This window comes from Cherax quadricarinatus, chromosome 28, assembly GCF_038502225.1.
Source record: "Cherax quadricarinatus isolate ZL_2023a chromosome 28, ASM3850222v1, whole genome shotgun sequence".
Taxonomy (NCBI): domain Eukaryota; kingdom Metazoa; phylum Arthropoda; class Malacostraca; order Decapoda; family Parastacidae; genus Cherax; species Cherax quadricarinatus.
Window position 1 is genome coordinate 19796058 of NC_091319.1, and position 20725 is coordinate 19816782.

General features: G+C 39.0%; 1 protein-coding gene across 1 annotated transcript in view; it reads right to left on the reverse strand.

Moving 5' to 3' along the window:
* The window catches only part of LOC128693170 (MAM and LDL-receptor class A domain-containing protein 1-like), a 63330-nt gene that overhangs the window by 24197 nt on the left and 18408 nt on the right, over positions 1 to 20725 (reverse strand). The window contains exons 4-11 of the mRNA XM_070089543.1: positions 18776 to 18948; positions 12540 to 12716; positions 12120 to 12276; positions 10611 to 10795; positions 9514 to 9598; positions 8379 to 8552; positions 2874 to 2982; positions 876 to 1056 (exon numbers count right to left, since the gene is read on the reverse strand). Of these exons, the coding sequence (XP_069945644.1) occupies positions 876 to 1056; positions 2874 to 2982; positions 8379 to 8552; positions 9514 to 9598; positions 10611 to 10795; positions 12120 to 12276; positions 12540 to 12716; positions 18776 to 18948 (1241 nt within the window). The remainder of the gene's footprint in view (positions 1 to 875; positions 1057 to 2873; positions 2983 to 8378; positions 8553 to 9513; positions 9599 to 10610; positions 10796 to 12119; positions 12277 to 12539; positions 12717 to 18775; positions 18949 to 20725) is intronic.

Here is a 20725-nt window from a genome sequence, read left to right on the forward strand (position 1 = left end):
GGTTTGATGCTTAACCCCTGATTACGCAAAGCATTTAAAGCATACTGAGACTATTCTTTATAACTAGGATTCAAAACAAGTTTAGAATTCATAGTTAAAGCTTGAGTGTTGAGTTTAATCCAACAAGTTAATATGAAGAGATGGTAATATAAACATTGTGGCCCGGTGGCCTGGTGGCTAAAGCTCCCGCTTCACACACGGAGAGCCCGGGTTCGATTCCCGGCGGGTGGAAACATTTCGACACGTTTCCTTACACCTGTTGTCCTGTTCACCTAGCAGCAAATAGGTACCTGGGTGTTAGTCGACTGGTGTGGGTCGCATCCTGGGGGACAAGATTAAGGACCCCAATGGAAATAAGTTAGACAGTCCTCGATGACGCACTGACTTTCTTGGGTTATCCTGGGTGGCTAACCCTCCGGGGTTAAAAATCCGAACGAAATCTTATCTTATCTTATCTTAACATAAATTAAACTGACAATTCTGATTACATTAATAATTGGGTGATACATTACATATGATAAAAATAAGCCAGCATTTAAGATACAGTATCATATTTACAGTAATTTGAAGCAAGATCACTTTTGCAAATATTACTATGTAACATTTCTCATCCGTTATCAATATTTTTAGCCCTTAAACTGTGGCAGATCCCACTGCGACAGGTAACGGTCCTGAACAATATTTCATAAATAATTCAGTATGTTTGTTTAATGACGCAGGTGAAGCTATCAACATATATACTGATAATATTCTTTACCCAAGAGAAAGAACATTAATTAACCTTTGCTTCGGCTCTCAGAGGACAAGCAAAATATTGCACTTCATGCACTTTAGTTGTTATTGTACCTAAACTTATACTTTTTCTAATCTTGTACCTTGAAGTCTCCATCAGCTCTAAGAGGAGCCTGTCCGAAGTACCAAGTGAGCCCCTGGAAGTTTTGCAATGCCCAGATGGGTGTGAGGACAATGGAACTCTGGTCATCTTCACGCAACAAGAAGGCACTCAGTGAACCAAGATTGGGCTCAGCCTCGGTCAATGGTTCAAACAGCAAGTACCTGGAAAAAATTGTTTTATTAACAGAAGTCTAAACAGTGTGGCAGCAGCAGTAGAGGCCATAATTAGTTAAAATAGCGACAGTGTTGGTGGTGGTGTTTGTGAATTTTCATTTTGAATTCCTAGCTACTATAAAAGGAAAGACGAAATGCAAGGCGTAACAGGAAACAGGGTGACATATTGTGCATGGAACTGAAGTTAATGGTTAGTGAAACCAATGGTCGAGGTGTTAGTAAATGTGTAATGGCTCCAGTAACGTAGCACATACAGACATAATAAGAGACAGAACTTAGTGAGCACAGTGAATTATTGCACAATACCTCACAGAGGTAAAGCCATCACCCCTAGGCTGGGGCACAAGTTCTTCATCAACCTCTACAATTTCTCCTGTGTCTGAAATTTATATCATCATTTTGCAGTAAGGTAATGCAGAATGATAATATAAAGGAAATTTTAGATTAATAAAGATTTGTAATTACACTGCTGTTAGGCGTGATTTCTATATCTTGCTTAGAATGAAAACTTATCACTTAATTCGAGGATTGACGCATAAATCCGCTAGTATAGCAGGTCTCTAATTAAATGTAACATCGACTTATATTGTAAAAACGTATTTTGTGTTATAATTTAGGGGTGTTACTTTAATAAATGTAGTAATAAGATCAAATGAATATTAATGCGTTTAGGTATGGTGTAGGTAGCAGAGAGACACCTGTGGTGTCTCTCTGCTAGAATGAGGATCTGTTCACTTGAGGCTCCGGAAATGGCGTATAACGCCTGTATTCAGGTATATTATTGTTTATAACCTTTTCCAAAAGTTGAAGTAATAAGTTTCACACCCTCTCCTTATTTGATCTGCGCATTTTTAAAGTATTATGGATGCAATAGTTTTTATTTGTAAAGCTTAGTAAAAGATGCTTACCATAACCATCTGCTGGGGATAGTGAAGGGAGTTAACAAATCTGAGGTTGCCCCCGCCCCGTACAGTGCGCTGTTTACATCGCGTCATTACGATTTCACGAGTCAATATTGGAGAGTTTTGCTTCTTTTAGCGATTTAATTTTGTTATTATGAAGAAAATAGGTTATAATCATAACCATAACTTTTAAAGGGGTGAACCGGAAAGTCAGCGGAAGGCATCGGTCAGATGACCAAAATCTCAAGCTGCGGGTCTTCACATGACTAAGACCCGCATCAAGAAACTTCCTGTTTCCTGACAAACATTATACACACATACATATCGATTCAATGGCCATCTACTGGAAGCTAGGATGAACTATAAATTGGGAGAGATCATGGTAGGTGGTCAGACTGTCCACCTGCCAAGGCTGACAGACTGATCACGTCAAAACTATTTTTACTCTCTAGCGTTATATTCACCTGTATTTGAGTAAAAGTTTTGTGCAGACGAAACGCTTAGGCAATAAAGATACCTAAATGTTGCACGTGTTTCTTATTCATCAACTTATCGGCATTATATAAGATCAATAATAAGATGCTTGTATAACACATCAACACCCTGGTATCTTGGTACAGAAGACGGTGTAACTCCTATCCTAAACAACAGTTCAGCATGACCAACTTCCACTAGTGGATCACACTCACTTGTGACGTCAACTCCAGCTGCTTCATCTCACCTCTACTCCAGTACATAACGTCTGGCTACTTACCTATGCTTTGAGTTTGACGGTGAAACGTTCGGCAATAAAGTTACCATAGCATTTTAGATGTATCTTTCTTTCTAACAATGAAGATAGCAGATGCGTGGTCGTAGATAAGCTTTTCACACTACAAAATGTTTGTAGTCACAGTGACTTACCAAAACGACAAGCATTTAATCTGTCGTTGACCTTTCATGACCGGAGAGAGCAGCCAAGCACGATCACCCTCATATTTCCTGTCTGGGCTTTCCAAGGCCATGTAGAAACCTGTCCAAATAAGAAGATTGAAATAAAGATTATGCAACAATCTGGAGATCGCATATAAAGCATTTTTCTATATTAAAAAACTTGACACTTATGGGGAATGCAACTGAATGTTGTAAAGAAGTCGGCAAAAAAATAAGATGAAAACGATTTGTTGTGGTTAATAATAATAATAATAATAATAATAATAATAATAATAATAATAATAATAATAATAATAATGAATAACAACAATAATAATAATAATTTGACTTTCTATAATTTTTGAGCGCCTGTTCTTTCAAGAAATTCACCAGCCTTTACGCAGCTCAGGTTAACCAAGGCCGGGTCACCACTACTTGGAAAAGACCCGGGCCGGGAGAGTACCGGCGAATAAAAAACAAAAACAAAAAAAAAAAAACAATGTAAATCTGTAACTTTTAGTAGCGTATCACTCAGTTTATATTCACAAGGGTTGTTATTACTTTCCCACATTTCCATTACACAGAACCTACCTACATTACTCCAATTTTCATTGCCCTATTTTGTTCAGTTTATATTCTTGTAAGGATTTACAGTAATTTTTTATTACCTTTTGCATTTGATTTTAGTATCATCTTAAAATAGTGTTTTCCTCTTGTTAAGTTTATATATATATATATATATATATATATATATATATATATATATATATATATATATATATATATATATATATATATATATATATATATATATCGTGCCGAATAGGTAAAACTGGTCAATTAGCAAGAATTCATTTAAAATTAAATCCTTTCTAAAATTTTCTCTTATACGTTTAAAGATATATTTTTTCATTTATGTTAATGTAAAAATTAATAATTTTGTACCAAAAGAGCCTTAGAAAACGTCCCACAGGGAAGTGTCGTTGGCCCTCTTCTCTTTCTCATTTACATAAACGACCTACCAAATGCATCGCAACTACTCAAACCCACACTATTTGCAGATGACACAGCATACGTCTCCTCTCACCCAAGCCCAGTCATACTAGCCAATACTGTAAATACCGAATTACACAAAATATCTACCTGGATGATGATTAACAAACTTACTCTCAATATTAACAAAACCTACTTCATTCATTTTGGGAACAGAACAACAGATGTTCCTCTTAACATAATGATAAACGGATCACCTATTACAAAGCTCACAGAGAGAAAATTCTTAGGAATCCACCTTGATAATAGACTCAAATTTCAAACACATGTACAACAAATTTCCAAAAAAATCTCCAAGACCGTAGGCATACTATCGAAGATACGGTACTATGTTCCCAATCAGCTCTCCTGGCCCTATATCACTCACTCATTTACCCCTATCTCACCTATGGAATCTGTGCATGGGGCTCAACAACAATAAATCATTTCAGACCATTAATTACCCAACAAAAGGCTGCAGTCAGAATGATAAATTCCCACTCCAGGCAACATACTCCACCAATATTCAAAACTCTAAACTTACTCACCGTACAAAACATCCATACTTATTATTGTACTTATTACATACATAGAACACTAAACTCGGATATAAACCCTCCCCTCAAACTTCTCCTTACCAACCTCAACAGAACACATGACCATAATACAAGGCACAGATCACTCTTTGATGTTCCTCGTGTCCATCTCACACTATGTAAAAACTCAATGCACATAAAAGGCCCAAAAATCTGGAATTCATTACCTGTGAATATAAAAGAAACACTGTTTATCAATTCAAGACTTCTTAAAAACCACTTACTCACTCACAACTAAGTAAATACTGAATAACTGAATCTCATAAATATATAACCTGTGACCCTATCAAACTATGTTTTTTTTTTAATTACATTACCTATTAGAATACTCCATTCTCTTGAATGCGCAGTAACTCATTAAATAACCATGACCTGTTTGTGCACTACAAATCATTGATTTTATTCGATTTGATCGGATTATATCATACATTGTTATGCTACAATTTTGTTACTTTAATGCTTCTTATTTAAAATACTCATTTGTACTTCATGTTGTAATTTGTTTACTATAGTTTTTACCACTGAATATATCATTGCTTAGTTAATCTTAAGTTAATTTTAAACCTGCCCATAATGCTCTGCAAACAAGGGGCTTTTGACATGTACACCCAATCACTATATTTCTTTGTACAACTATGTATCATGTCCAAAATAAATAAATAAATAAATAACAAGCGCAATTTAATTTAGCCTACTCCAACTAAATATATTTTAGATAAGTTTACAATAATACATACATACACATGCACACACACACACACACACACACACATACACACACACACACACACACACATACACACACACACACACACACACACACACACAGAGCTACAAGTGGAGGGGGAAGCAGGAAAGCCAGGACGAATGAAGCCAAACTACAAGAAAGGGGACTACACGGGAATGAGGAACTTCCTGAACGGGGTTCATTGGGACAGAGAACTGGCAGGGAAGCCAGATAATGAGATGATGGAATATGTAGCAACAATGTGCAAGGAGGCTGAGGAGAGGTTTGTACCCAAGGGTAACAGGAATAATGAAAAAGCCAGGATGAGCCCATGGTTCACCCAAAGATGCAAGGAAGCAAAAACCAAGTGTGCTAGGGAATGGAAGAAATATAGAAGGCAAAGGACCTAGGAGAATAAGGAGAGCAGTCGTAGAGCCAGAAATGAATATGCACAGATAAGAAGGGAGGCCCAACGACAATATGAAAACGACATAGCAGCGAAAGCCAAATCTGACCCGAAGCTATTATACAGCCACATCAGGAGGAAAACAACAGTCAAGGACCAGGTAATCAGGCTAAGAAAGGAAGGAGGAAAGAAAACAAGAAATGACCGTGAAGTATGTGAGGAACTCAACAAGAGATTCAAAGAAGTGTTCACAGAGGAGACAGAAGGGGCTCCAGAAAGACGGAGAGGTGGGGCACACCACCAAGTGCTGGACACAGTACACACAACCGAGGAAGAAGTGAAGAGGCTTCTGAGTGAGCTAGATACCTCAAAGGCAATGGGGCCGGATAACATCTCTCCATGAGTCCTGAAAGAGGGAGCAGAGGCGCTATGTGTACCCCTAACAACAATATTCAATACATCTATCAAAACAGGGAGATTGCCTGAGGCATGGAAGACAGCAAATGTAGTCCCAATCTTTAAAAAAGGAGACAGACATGAAGCACTAAACAACAGACCAGTGTCACTGACATGTATAGTATGCAAAGTCATGGAGAAGATTATCAGGAGAAGAGTGGTGGAACACCTAGAAAGGAATGATCTCATCAACAGCAGCCAACATGGTTTCAGGGACGGGAAATCCTGTGTCACAAACCTACTGGAGTTCTATGACAGGGTGACAGCAGTAAGAGAAGAGAGAGAGGGGTGGGTGGATTGCATTTTCTTGGACTGCAAGAAGGCGTTTGACACAGTTCCACACAAGAGATTAGTGCAAAAACTGGAGGACCAAGCAGGGATAACAGGGAAGGCACTACAATGGATCAGGGAATACTTGTCAGGAAGACAGCAGCGAGTCATGGTACGTGGCGAGGTGTCAGAGTGGGCACCTGTGACCAGCGGGGTCCCACAGGGGTCAGTCCTAGGACCAGTGCTGTTTCTGGTATTTGTGAACGACATGACGGAAGGAATAGACTCCGAAGTGTCCCTGTTTGCAGATGACGTGAAGTTGATGAGAAGAATTCATTCGATCGAAGACCAGGCAGAACTACAAAGGGATCTGGACAGGTTGCAGACCTGGTCCAGCAATTGGCTCCTGGAGTTCAACCCCACCAAGTGCAAAGTCATGAAGATTGGGGAAGGGCAAAGAAGACCGCAGACGGAGTACAGTCTTGGGGGCCAGAGACTACAAACCTCGCTCAAGGAAAAAGATCTTGGGGTAAGTGTAACACCAGGCACATCTCCTGAAGCGCACATCAACCAAATAACTGCTGCAGCATATGGGCGCCTAGCAAACCTCAGAACAGCATTCCGACATCTTAATAAGGAATCGTTCAGGACCCTGTACACCGTGTACGTTAGGCCCATATTGGAGTATGCGGCACCAGTTTGGAACCCACACCTAGCCAAGCACGTAAAGAAACTAGAGAAAGTGCAAAGGTTTGCAACAAGACTAGTCCCAGAGCTAAGAGGTATGTCCTACGAGGAGAGGTTAAGGGAAATCAACCTGACGACACTGGAGGACAGGAGAGATAGGGGGGACATGATAACGACATACAAAATACTGAGAGGAATTGACAAGGTGGACAAAGACAGGATGTTCCAGAGATGGGACACAGCAACAGGGGGACATAGTTGGAAGTTGAAGACACAGATGAATCACAGGGATGTTAGGAAGTATTTCTTCAGCCACAGAGTAGTCAGGAAGTGGAATAGTTTGGGAAGCGATGTAGTGGAGGCAGGATCCATACATAGCTTTAAGCAGAGGTATGATAAAGCTCACGGTTCAGGGAGAGTGACCTAGTAGCGACCAGTGAAGAGGCGGGGCCAGGAGCTTGGACTCGACCCCTGCAACCTCAACTAGGTGAATACACACACACACACACACTCACACACACACACACATATGTGTGTGTGTGTGTGTGTGTGTGTGTGTGTGTGTGTGTGAGTGTGTGTGAGAGTATAGGTTTGATCAATAAGGCACCCCGATGGTGACAAATCTGCATGGTGGAATATTCACTCATGAAATTTGTGGCACTGCCCAAAACGTCTTTATGACAGCATTTTCACTCACAGGATGAGCTGCACTACCCGATGCTGTCTTTAAGGCAGTATGTTCACTCATCATACGTGGCACTACTTAAAACTGTGTTAATGGCAGTCAGTATGTTCAGTCGCAGGATAAGTGGAACTGCCCAATGCTATTGTTATTGCAATACGTTTACTTAGAGGGGAAGTAGTACGCCTAAGGTTCTCTTTTTTTTGTACTGTAGTATATTAATTTAGGATGAATGGCAGTGTATATGATGGTATACTTTCTCACAGGATTAGTTGTGTATGATGGTACACTTACTACAGGACTAGTGACACTGCTTAATACTGTTTTCGTGGCGACATCTTCACTTGCAGGATAAGAAGCACTGCTAAATGAATAGTTCCTTCTGGATAATATCTAAAAGCTATGGTTAAATATTTAAGGTGAAATCATTTTGAAAATTATAATTTCACTTACACGATAATTTAATGCAGTGTAAAACTGGGCTTTTTTGACCAACACCTTAAACACTTTTTTAAGACATTTTCTTCAAGACTTTTAGTTTATCTCTTCCCTCCCCAAACATACGTATCATTTTTCCTTAATTTCCCAAGACAAGGTCACCTAGCTGTTCATCTCTCATCACATGCAACAAATATCCTACCTTGCTGGCTGCCTGTGGAGTGGTCAGTGGTGGGAAAAACAAACTCAGATGCTTTCACTCTCAAGAAATCAAGATCATCGAGTCGCTGCCTGATCTTTGGGTTGATCCAGCCGCAGGAGTCCTCCTCAAAAGTGCAGTCACCCGAAGTGGGAGGAGATGCCACCGCTGGTAGTGCTAGCAGACACAGGCACATATAAATATAAATTAGTAAATACTTCAGTCATTATTATGAAATATATATTGCTTAAGAGTAAATAGATGATAAGTGCTTTACAAACAGAACATGGTATAATACGTAATTTTAAAAGTTTATACGAGATGGAACTATGTTGCTTTTGGGGAAAGAGAAATGTAATAGAGCAAAAGATTTAATGATGAATATTCTTAAGCATCAGGTAGTAGGAAGGTAGACAGTAACCACCCAGGGAGGTACTACCGTCCTGCCAAGTGAGTGTGAAACGGAAACCTGTAATTGCTTTACATGATGGTAGGATTGCTGGTCTCTTTTTTCTGTCTTATAAACATGCAAGATTTCAGGTACGTCTTGCTACTTCTACTTACACTTATGTCACACTACACATCCATGCACAAGCATATATATACACATCCCTCTGGGTTTTCTTCTATTTCCTTACTAGTTTTTGTTCTTGTTGATTTCCGCTTATCTCCATGGAGAAATGGAACATAATTCTTCCTACGTAAGCCTTGCATGTAGTAAGAGGTGACTAAAATGTGAGGAGCAAGGGGCTAGTACCCCCTTCTGTATACATTACTAAATTTAAAAAGAAAACCTTTCGTTTTTATTTTTAGGTCACCCTGTCTCAGTTGGATATGGCCGGTTCGTTGAAAAAAAAAAAATCTTAAGCATGTTTTGATAAAAGTGCAGCATATTCGCAGAGATAGAGCTTAAATACTGCAGACAAACGTGTGAGGTGGAGCAGCGGAAGGCGAAGGTACCAGTGCAAAAAAGAAAAAAACAAAACTGGTGGAAATAGGTCATGCCTATAGGTTAGGCCAGCTTTGAAGAATTCCCTACATCAAGATCCCAAGATGTTGCTGTGTCTGACAGAATGTGAATAAATGTTTTAGAAACCCGACAAGTTGATAAAGATACATGCAGTACATTGTAACTCACTAGCACAAGGCCCCGAGATTATGGTGATGTCGTCTATGGCAATGTCTCCCAGACGCGGCTTTCCGATACTGGCTTCAAATACAACCTGCAAAGAACTGGTTGTCAGGGTAATATCTTTATACATTAGGAGGTAATATTTCATACAGTATATTGCCGGTCATTAATTTGTAGTATTTGAATCCAATGTAATTTCCAGAGGTCTGGAAAAGTAGGAAGAATGAGTTGCTGCAAAGTATGGAGTTAAATTTATTGATACTTATGCCATAATTATAATCTCATAATATTAAACCTTTCAAGAGAGGGATGTATCCTGATGCTAACGAAAGGCTCTTTATTCGAGGAATTACAGCCACCTTCCTTTTCTTTGAATCAAACCTGATTGCCTTTTATACTCCAGCCACTGTAAAAATCCTTCGGGATTTGCGATTTCCCATGTTTATAATAAATTTGCGATATGAATTGGCTGACAATTTTAAAGTAACTTCGTCTTGTTTTGCACCTTAAGTATGTGCATAGCATATATGATTAATGTAGGTTATTTTCAGTTTAATATACAAAGGATATATTGGTAGGCTTGCTGAGACAGTACCTAAGACAGTAATATGACCATAATTTTTAAAGGGGTGGACTGGTAAGCCAGCGGAAGGCCTCGGTCAGATGACCAAAAGCTCCATCTGTAGGTCATCATCTAAGACCTGCGTCAGGAAACACTTGTCCTATTTCTTGACGTACCTTACCTAATCTAACCTAGACAGTAATATTGTCTGACTTCTCATTTTAAAACTTTATATTTATTTACAGTCACATTCATTATCACACACTCAACTCAAACCCAACCATTTTAACAAGCGAGTGACAAAAAAATCTGTGCTTGTTCCATATAAAAAAAATCACTCACACTCAATTCAGACACTATCATTTTAACAAGCGAGTGACCAAAAAATCTATGCTTGTACCAAATAAAAAAAAGACTGTGCTAAAATTTAAGTTTTATGATATATAAATCAGCAGAAAATTTTGAAAATACACTGAAGTATCAATAATTGCTTAATAATATAATTTAGCTATATACTGGTTCATTCGCGGTCAAGACTTGCCTTGAAGGGTGTGTTGGAGGAGAGAGGAAGCTGAGCCATGATCCACTGAGAACCTTGGTTCCCTGCGAGGCCCCATAGCACTCGCTCTCTCCTGGAGACCACGTCTTGTAGGATCACACGCAGGGTACCCACACCGCGTCCAGACATGAAGGTGTAGAAGCGCATACATGGGGGGTTGTTGGGGTCTGGTGTTGGGAAAAACATTGTGGTGTAGGTACATTGTGATTTAGTGATGGAAAGAAACATTCTTGGCGAATGTAAATTTTCGGTACTTTTATCATTTGACCTAGACTTATCTGTCTTTCTAGTTGTTCATAAATACAACCCAAATAACCCATCGAACCGCAACATCTTCACCTGTCACAGTGTAGGCGCTGTACTTCCCGTTTCCAAACTCAAGTTAATTGGTAGGTTTACTTGAATCCGATCTTGGATATCACCTTGATATTATCCGACCATACATATTACGACCAGCACATCAAAACCCAAAAGCCATTTGTTGTCCGCTCCTACTGGATGTTTCTTTCCTACCTCTCAAAACCTTTACGCCCTCCATCCAACCCTTCCTAGGACGTCTCCAACACTTATCCACACCCAGATTATTACACCCTCTTCATCAACTAATCTTACTACATCATTTCTAAATGAAACCATTTCAACAAATCTACTTCTTTTCTTGAATTATGCACTACCTTTCATAAAACAATCTTCATATGTTCTTAAACTCTTGTGTATTTTATATACCCTCCTCCAAACTTTTTTCCCTTTTTGTGGCAAACCTTTTTTTTTTTGAGACTTTACTATGCTATGTACTAATAAATAGAAACAGCATACAGCTGTTTCTATTTATTATCCAAGAGTAAAATCTCAACTTGTTAATTATTATCTATCACATGTCTTGTGGTATATAGAATCGCTTTAGGTAACAAAACTCCCTCTTAGACCAATCTTATGACTCACACAATGCCCCCTTCTTAACGTCAAGTTGAAATATCTCATTCCACTCTTGTAAAAAAATGATCTAAACCGATATTTCCCATTGTTATGAATGTAACTGATTTTAAAATATTGAGCTTCTTTTTTTTACTTTAGGTAAAAAATTACCCTTTACCTTTTATCAAAACAACAAATATCCGTATTTAATTTTCTGAACAATTGTATTAAGAGGCCTTAATAACAAATATTACATAGTAACCACATGAATCATCAGCTCCTTTGATAAATTAAAAAAAAAACGAATATCCAATACCGATTTGCTGATGGTGAGGAAAAACACCCAGTTAAACCGATATACTAAACCAAAAGAATTGCTCACCAGTCTGCAATATATATATATATATATATATATATATATATATATATATATATATATATATATATATATATATATATATATATATATATATATATATATATATATATATATATACAGCGCTTAAGTGATGGCAACACCTGCCTTCCCGTACATTGCCTGTACTCCTTATTTTTTTGGGTATAAATCTAGCTTACCTGTCTCTTGGAACTCGATGCTCTCCAGCCTAGCGATGTCATCAGGTCTGCGGGGAAAGCCAGAATCAGCGTAGACGTAGGCACCGCCCAGGGAGTCACCCTGGGAACTGCTGTGGTCCCTTGGAGGCCCTGTGATGGGATTTTGAGTGCCACGACCCTGAGAAAAGAATACATCGTATTAAGGTCATCTAGTTATGAAGATCAAAACTATAATTATATGACAAACCAAACATTGCCGTACGACTGGAAAGCAAAAAGCTGTGAAGAATTACATCAGCTACGTACGTTAACACACGTTACAAGCTTGTCACAAGGTAATTGTTGTGAGGAATTTATAATGCAACATTATATCAAATCACACATAAGCAAGTGATAAAACCACCATGTCTAAGATAATTTTTATTATTCCACACCACTTACAAGTTTCCAATCAAAGTCGTCAGTACGGGCGTTGTTCCAGTCACACATACCACCCTCAAAAGAGCACAGTCCAATACACTCCAACCCTGGCCGTACCCCGAGGTCATCTACTGCCACGTGACCTCGGAAGATATGGAACGGATCCACCCCTGACGCCGGCACCGCCTCCACCACCAGCTGTGAGATAAGCAAAGAAAGGTGAGAAGGAAAAGAAGTTGAAAATGACAAAATCTACCCCCACCCTTCATACACATATCACCCTCCGCGCCCCCGTCAAATTTGCTGACACTAATAAACGAATCATCTTACAGGAAAGACCACTGGGTCCGACTAGTTAGCTAGCGATCCCCTGTTGGTTTTGCCCGCCACAGAACCATCGGCTGTCCCACTTCCACGTATGTCCTCTTAATACCACCCACCTCTTTGCTGCGCCCATACCATAATGCCAGCACCATTGAACTTATGATAAAGACCCGTATCATGTGATTTACCCTGACGAACATAATAACACGGAGACCACACACCCAGACCTCTTAAGTTTCAGTATATATCTAGCCTAACGACTTTCTGTCTTTAGTCTGACAATAGTAGGTTTACAAATCTATACAGATGTGTAAATCTTAATGTGTAGGCCTATATAGCTGTTTTATTTAACTTTTTACAGGTGTTCAAGAATATTTGCAAGTTACCAGGTGATCCCTCTTGCACTTGATAGACTGCAAACTTAATAAACTTGTAAATTTAGTGGATACAGAATTAAGGAGTCATTAAGACCGCAATGTTATTCGGTGGCAACCAAGAATACTTTAATTCCAAAAATACGGCTCGGTCTCGGACCTAACCAATGGGTACATACCCTTTTATACATTGTTCAACAGTATCTCACGCCAAACCATCTCCTCCTGCTACATCCATTTTCCCCTCAATCGAGCCTGTGAGTTTACGACCATAAGACAGAGCACTGCGTTTGGCATTGTATGCGTAGTAAGCACACAATAAGTCCACTGCTAGGTCATCAGAGGACTAAAACCCTCGACAGGATACTTTTTTTATCCCCCTAACCAAAAAAAAAAAAAAAAAAAGGAGAGATTTTGCAAAGCATCACACCTCTTGCCAACAAATACAGTACCCAAGAATACAACGAAGGCTAAATTAGTAGGAATCATACAGCGCCAGGGAAATGAGGTAAAATGATTTGTTCTAAGGGGGAAGGTAGCTTTATATCCTTGCATCAAGAGCTATACATTGCCATTAAGCAACTTCTTTGAAGGGAAGAAGTGATCTAACATTTCTGTGCGTTGTTTCAATTACCACAAGTCGATAGGGATTTTTTTTAAACGAAATGTTTAACTTAGTTCCCTCGTACATTCACTCAAGTAAGAGAAGCCCAATCTTTCGTCAGCTAAACGCGAGACACCTTACCTAATTGTCGTCTCCTAGTTAAGAGTTCGTCCCGTAGCTCGATCGCTAGTGCACTCAGCTCACACACTGAGTTCCGGAGTTCGAATCTCGGGAATGGCTGGTGTTAGTCGACTGGTATGGGTCATATCCTGGGACAAAACCGACCTAGTTTGCCCGAAATGCTCTGCATAACAAACGGCTTTCTATATAGTAGTATGTCACTGATGTTAGCTAGGACTGTATACCTTGTATATGTACTTGTAGAAATAAAGATATTATTATTATTATTATTATTATTATTATTATTATTATTATTAATCGAGTTGTTCTGCTGAAGGTTTAGTAAACTCTCTTATAAAGCCTTACCATATAGTGTGATTTTTTTTTGTAGGTGCAGTTGAAAAAGTTCTTTCAAAATTGAACAGCATGTACTATGAAGCACATTCCACGTGCTCTTACAATTTTGAATGTACTTTTTTATAGCATTTACAAAAAAAAAAAACCGCAGTTAGGGTTTCTTGTTCCCGGAAACTGAAGTAACCCATACCTTACTGACATCAATCCTGATGATCTCTTCATCAATGAGATACTTTGCAGTACATAGGTATCTTTATTACCGAAATGTGAAAACCTTAAGGAATACTAGTAGCTTTGATGTGATCAGTGCGTCATCCTCGTGGAAGGTGACCAGTCCCTCAGCCTTGTTTTATACTGCTACTAGGATCACAAGACTTGTGTGCTGCTACTAGGATTACAAGAGTCGTGTGCTGCTACTTGGATCACAAGACTCGTGTTTACCTGGAGTTTATCTGGTCAACGCCCCCGCGGCCCGGTCTGTGACCAGCCCTCATGGTGGATCAGAGCCTGATCAGCCAGGCTGTTACTGCTGGCTGCACGCAATCCAACGTACGAGCCACAGCCCGGCTGGTCAGGTACCGACTTTAGGTGCTTGTCCAGTGCCTGCTTGAAGACAGCCAAGGGTCTATTGGTAATCCCCCTTATGTATGCTGGAAGGCAGTTGAACAGTATTGGGCCCCTGACCCTTATTGTGTTGCCTGTTAACGTGCTAGTGACATCCCTGCTTTTCATTGGGGGGATGTTGCATCGTCTGCCGAGTCTTTTGTTTTCGTAGTGAGTGATTTTCGTGTGCAAGTTTGGTACTAGTCCCTTTAGGATTTTTCCAGGTGTGCTGCTATTATGATCACAAGACTTGTGTGCTACTACTAGGATCACAAGACTTGTGTGCTGCTACTAGGATCACGAGACTTGTGCTGCTGCTAGGATCACAAGACTCGTGTGCTGCTATTAGGATCACAAGACTCGTGTGCTGCTCTAGGATCACAAGACTCGTGTGCTGCTATTAGGATCACAAGACTCGTGTGCTGCTACTAGGATCACGAGACTCGTGTGCTGCTATTAAGATCACAAGATTCATGTGTTGCTACTAGGATCACGAGACTCGTGTGCTGCTACTAGGATCACAAGAATGAATGTAAAGCATAAATCACAATGCTGTGGCTTCAACAAATTATAACTAAGCTACAGTTTGGTGTAGTAGCGGATTCATAAGTCCAGAGAGCCCCAGCGCTGCTGTCAGTTGCTGCACTAGTGGAAATTCAATTTTAACTTAAAGTACCAGTGGTTGCTGTGGATTGTAATAGCTGACGACGACGACTGCCGCCTTGATGCTGGTAAGAGGCTCTTGATCCAAAGAATTAGACCTGCTTTTCCTTTCTTTGGATAGCACCCAGGTAGCCTCTTATTTCAAAAGTGCTGTTTGACCACTCTTTAGCGTTTCCCATTAAATATAATAATGATAATAATAATAATAATAATAATAATAATAATAATAATAATAATAATAATAATAATAATAATAATAATAATATAATACTAAACGATATCTGGTGCCACCTGAATATTATTGACAAACTATGCCAGCAGTTGTTAATTAAAAAAAAAAAACACTAGTAGGAGTAGCCCTAATTATATGACGTTTCACCCACTGGGGATTTATAAAGTTCCTTAATAAAGCCTCACTGTGTGTGAAACCTATAGTAAGGGCTTTCCCTTTTAAAAGTTTGTTTGAATTGCCACTAATATTCCCGCCACGGGAGCGGGAGCCTACATTTTTCGAAAATATGGAAGTTATACGGGTTTCAGTACATCATCGCTTTGTAATTTTCTTAAGAAGCCGTTCTCCTCCCAGTTCAGTTACCCTTTATTGATAAATAATATGAAATAATATTTAAAATAGAAAACAAAAGCTTTTTCTATCTGCCATCTGAGGGTCAGTGTCGAGTGACGGTGTGTGAGGAGCGGGGGTGTTGTCAAGAAAAACTGAAACTTTGGTAGTTAATACCTTTACTTAAGCTTATTGATAGGTGAAAAGGCTAAGAATGTTAAAACAAGGAATATAATTAATGTGTGATATGATTTATAAGGTAACAACAGCAATTACAGTAGTGATTTCCGTCATTTAATGTGAACATTTTCGAAGTTGTAGGTAAGCAACTATGTAGTTTACTGCCCCAGTTGTTTTATTTCATGTGTTTTTCCACTATGGTGTTGAGATTCCGAAACATTAAGCAGTTATTCTTTTTGTTTAAACATTATGCAGAATTGTGTTGACAAAATAATCAGTTTTAAAAAAAGTAGTGGTGCATTAATACAGAAAATTATTTTTATACAAAAATATGTAGTGATACACTGATTAAAATATGCGCATAGTGATTGATAAAAAAATATACAATGATGTTTTTAGCATGGAAAAACTTTTATGTGCTACCATTTATTTAGAAAAATGGATATATTTTTCTTGTAAACAAAAACTTTTCAATAACAGTTACGTGTTGAGAGATAGAGATGCTTCTATACGCTGAGATGTTGATATAGAAAAGTATATAAGAACGTTGGATACGCTACCACTGGCATCATAGTCCTGGCTGTGAGTATAACTGAGAATGTTCACATCTTATCAGAAAGGGTTGTTAGAGGTAATTGATGATTGTTCCTTAATGCATTTCGGAGAGTAATCATAGTTTGAATGGTAGAGAATTAAGTTAGCTTTACGTCAGAGATATTTTGTTGTGTAAATGTTAAAAAAAAATCAGCAAATGTAACGAAACCCACCTTAAATAACATAACGTAACTTCACGTTGGTCTGTGTTCACTTCTGCTGTCTGTCTTGACATCCACTGTGACTGACCGCAACACTTAAGGTTACACAAGTAACCCGCACATAGGAGAGAGGAACTTACGACGACGTTTCGGTCCGACTTGGACCATTTATGAACACTAAACGTTGATTAGCTGTGACGTGCTACTTGTGCCAAAAATGTATTTTCGGTAACCTTTCCCCCCCCCCAAAAAAAAAAATGGCCCAAGAAATAACTTTATTCAGAGGTGTACATGGCATGTACGTATCGTATGTAGATACATATGAGATGGGGTCCACCTCTAGGCACGTGTGTGTTGATCATAGCCTCGCTGTAGTAAAAAAGCTTTAAAGGAAAAAATACTGAGTTTTCTCCTCAAGGCTGTTTGAATATTTTAATAGATTTATAACACTTTCACGTTTGTCTGCTCTTCCTCAGTATGGTCCACACGGGTGTACCACATTTCATTATTGTAACAATAATTAAATTTCCAAACATACTCAGTATTTTAAACGAGTCAGTGATCAGCACTTGTCTTTTAAAAGGGGTTTACAGTCCTGTTTTATCCAAGCACCCCTGGTGAGAGCTTAATTTTGTGGTAATTTACTCCGCCCCATTATCGGTTTATAAATGTGTGGTCTCCTTGCTTCACTGCTGTAGTCAAAGTGGAGGTTTACAAAATGTTTAAACTAAATAACCTTGTTTTTTTTTTGTCAGTAATATCAAAAGTACACATGGTTGGCCATTTTTTTTACGGTTGAGGCTCTTGCTGCACCACTGTAAAAAAATGTACATGATTCTAAAAAGTTATTTTTCTTCTGCTAGCAATGCAATATTTACATAGCAATTATTCACTCTTGTATCCCACATGCAAGATTTTGTACGCTTAACTTTTTATATTGTATACAGTATATATAAATTACAGATCTTGGAATGAGGGGCATACAACAATGCACATCATTAACATATTGAAAATACTTGCTTGTTCCTCTCCCTTCCAGTTTAAGCTCACACTGCTGCCTTAAATTAAAATTTTAATGACTAAATAAAAACGGTGGAACATTAATTTAATTTCATATGTAGTTGGTGACAGTCGGTCTAAGGCCTCGCAAAGTATGAATAGCCTGGAATTTAGATTTTTAAAATTCTAAAGTTAGGAAATACTGAGCCACACAGGTTGATCCAAGATAAAATTTTCCAGAAAGTTGCCACCAATTTTCTTTGTAATCACTTAACTGGCACTAAATTATGTAACTATTATTGCCTTAAAGTTATCAATTGGTTTCGTTAAATATATTTTTGAAATCATTCACTTTTTGTGCTGAATTTACTTTTTGCATTTATTTTATTCTGCAAGAAATTTGTGGACAGATTTAAAATGCATTTAAAGCAGATAAAAATTTAAATTTATTCACGCATCTGTCACTATGGCGAAAACTGAAATTGGTATAAAACATATCATGGATTGCCAGCTTCAGGGAACATTGTGTGGTTGCCAGTATCAAGGAACATACCGTGTGGTTGCCAGTATCAAGGAACATACCGTGTGGTTGCCAGTATCAAGGAACATACCGTGTGGTTGCCAGTATCAAGGAACATACCGCGTTGCCAGTATCAAGTTTCATTCATGTGCTCGCCAGTACTAATGAACATAGTTGTCATTATCAATGAACATACCGTGTGGTTGCCATTAAATGTGTAGAGGGCCTGGGCTTCCTTCCAGTCTCCCCTGGTCTGGTCTCTGGTCTCCCAGATGGTGGTCATCTCTGTGGCGTCAACACCTTTCACCTTCACTCGTAATTGGCTGGCACTCAGCCCGTTCATAGAGTACCAGAATTTGAGGCATTTTCCTGATTGACAGAGACAGTTTGTTAGGGTTAAGGTCTAGCTACTGCAAAAAGGTCATGGAGGTCGAATTTAACTTAATACTGTATTATCAAAAATCCATAAAACAGAGAATTAAGGAAACTGCATATACTCTTAAGATATGCATTTCATGTACTGTATACTACATGTGATGGAATTAAGAAACGGAGTTAACGGACCTAGAAGTAGGAGGGATTTAGTGGAGGACTGAAGGTATTGCAAAAGGTAGCATTACAATGTGGAAGGTGTCGTGAAGTTGAGAGGGCGTTATGGAGATTGTAGGAGTGTAGAGGACACATCAAAGCTATTACCTAATTATGATGCAAAAGGCATGATGGAGCTAAACAGATTATTGATAACATGCATAGCAGACGAAGGCATGCACATTCTTACTAAGTGAATACTGTGTAGATTGTTGACCATAATGGGTATTGTGTGTCCATACTGCTACTGTAAGGGTATAGTAGAGGGCATACTGGAAGCTGTTGTTTGAATGTACTGTAGGTCTTTCTATTTTGGAGGACCAACGGCAATAAAGGTGTTTGTGATGAGGATAAAGGTTGTGGTATGATGAAGAGGTGGTGGTGGTGGTGGTGGTAGCAGTAATGATGACGGTTGTGGTGTGGCATTGAGATGGTAGTAGTGGCGAGGATGAGGGTTGTGGTGTGGTGTTGAAATGGTGGTAGTGATAGTGAGGGGTAATGATTTGGTGTTGAGATAGTGGAAGTGGCGAGGATGACGGTTGTGGTGTTGATAGTGGTAGTGATGATGAGGGTTGTGGTGTGGTGTTGAGATGATAGTGGTAGTGGTCATGAGGATGACGGGTGTTTTGTGGGGATAACAGTGGTGGCGATGGTTCTGGTTGGGATGATGGTGGTAATAGTGATTAGGTTTTCGTGTGATGTGACGGGGATAGAGGTGATGGTGATGGGGCACTGGTTTTGTGATGTGGTGATATATGTTGTAGAGGGGATAGTGGTAGTGGCTGTGGTGAGGATGGTGATGGTGGTTTTGTGGGCATGATGGTGGTAGTGGCTGTGGCAAAAGTGATGGTGCGGTTGGGATAGACGGGATAATGGACGGTGGAAATAGTTTTTTTTTTTTAGTTTATTTGTACACGCTGAGGGCTGTTAACTTATTCAAGTTTACTTTAAAACTTCACCTGAATTAAAGTAATACTACCCCGCAAGTTGCAGTCCACAAGGGTCGACTAGGTGATCAAGGATAGCAGGTATAAGGAGACATGCTTATACGTTTTGTCCTAGTTTTGGATGGAATGGTGCAAGTGATGGCAATATTAGGAAAACATGATGATGCAGTTAATGATAATGATGTTTGGGGGAATATGGTCGTGCGGGTATTGACAGTGATGTTAGGGGAATATAATGGTGCAGGTAATGATGGTGATAGGGGAACATGATAGTGCTTGTGAATATAGTGTTATTGGGGAAACATGATGAATGTGACGCCACTGGTATATTAACCATCCCTGCAATTTCCTCCTGAGAGGAACTGAACTTTCCCACTCCTCATTCAATTTGCTATTATCATATCTAGATAGTGTCACCCACAGCCTTTACTTACCTTTCCTGGTGCAAGGAAAACATAGTGATACAAAGGGAACTTAGTAGTCCAGGGAAATACTATAATGATATCAGAGGAACTCAGTGTCAGTGATATATACAGTAACAACAAGGTGGAACATAATGTATCACAGCTTAATGTTTGTGAACATATTGCGCCAGAGAGGTAGTGCCAAGG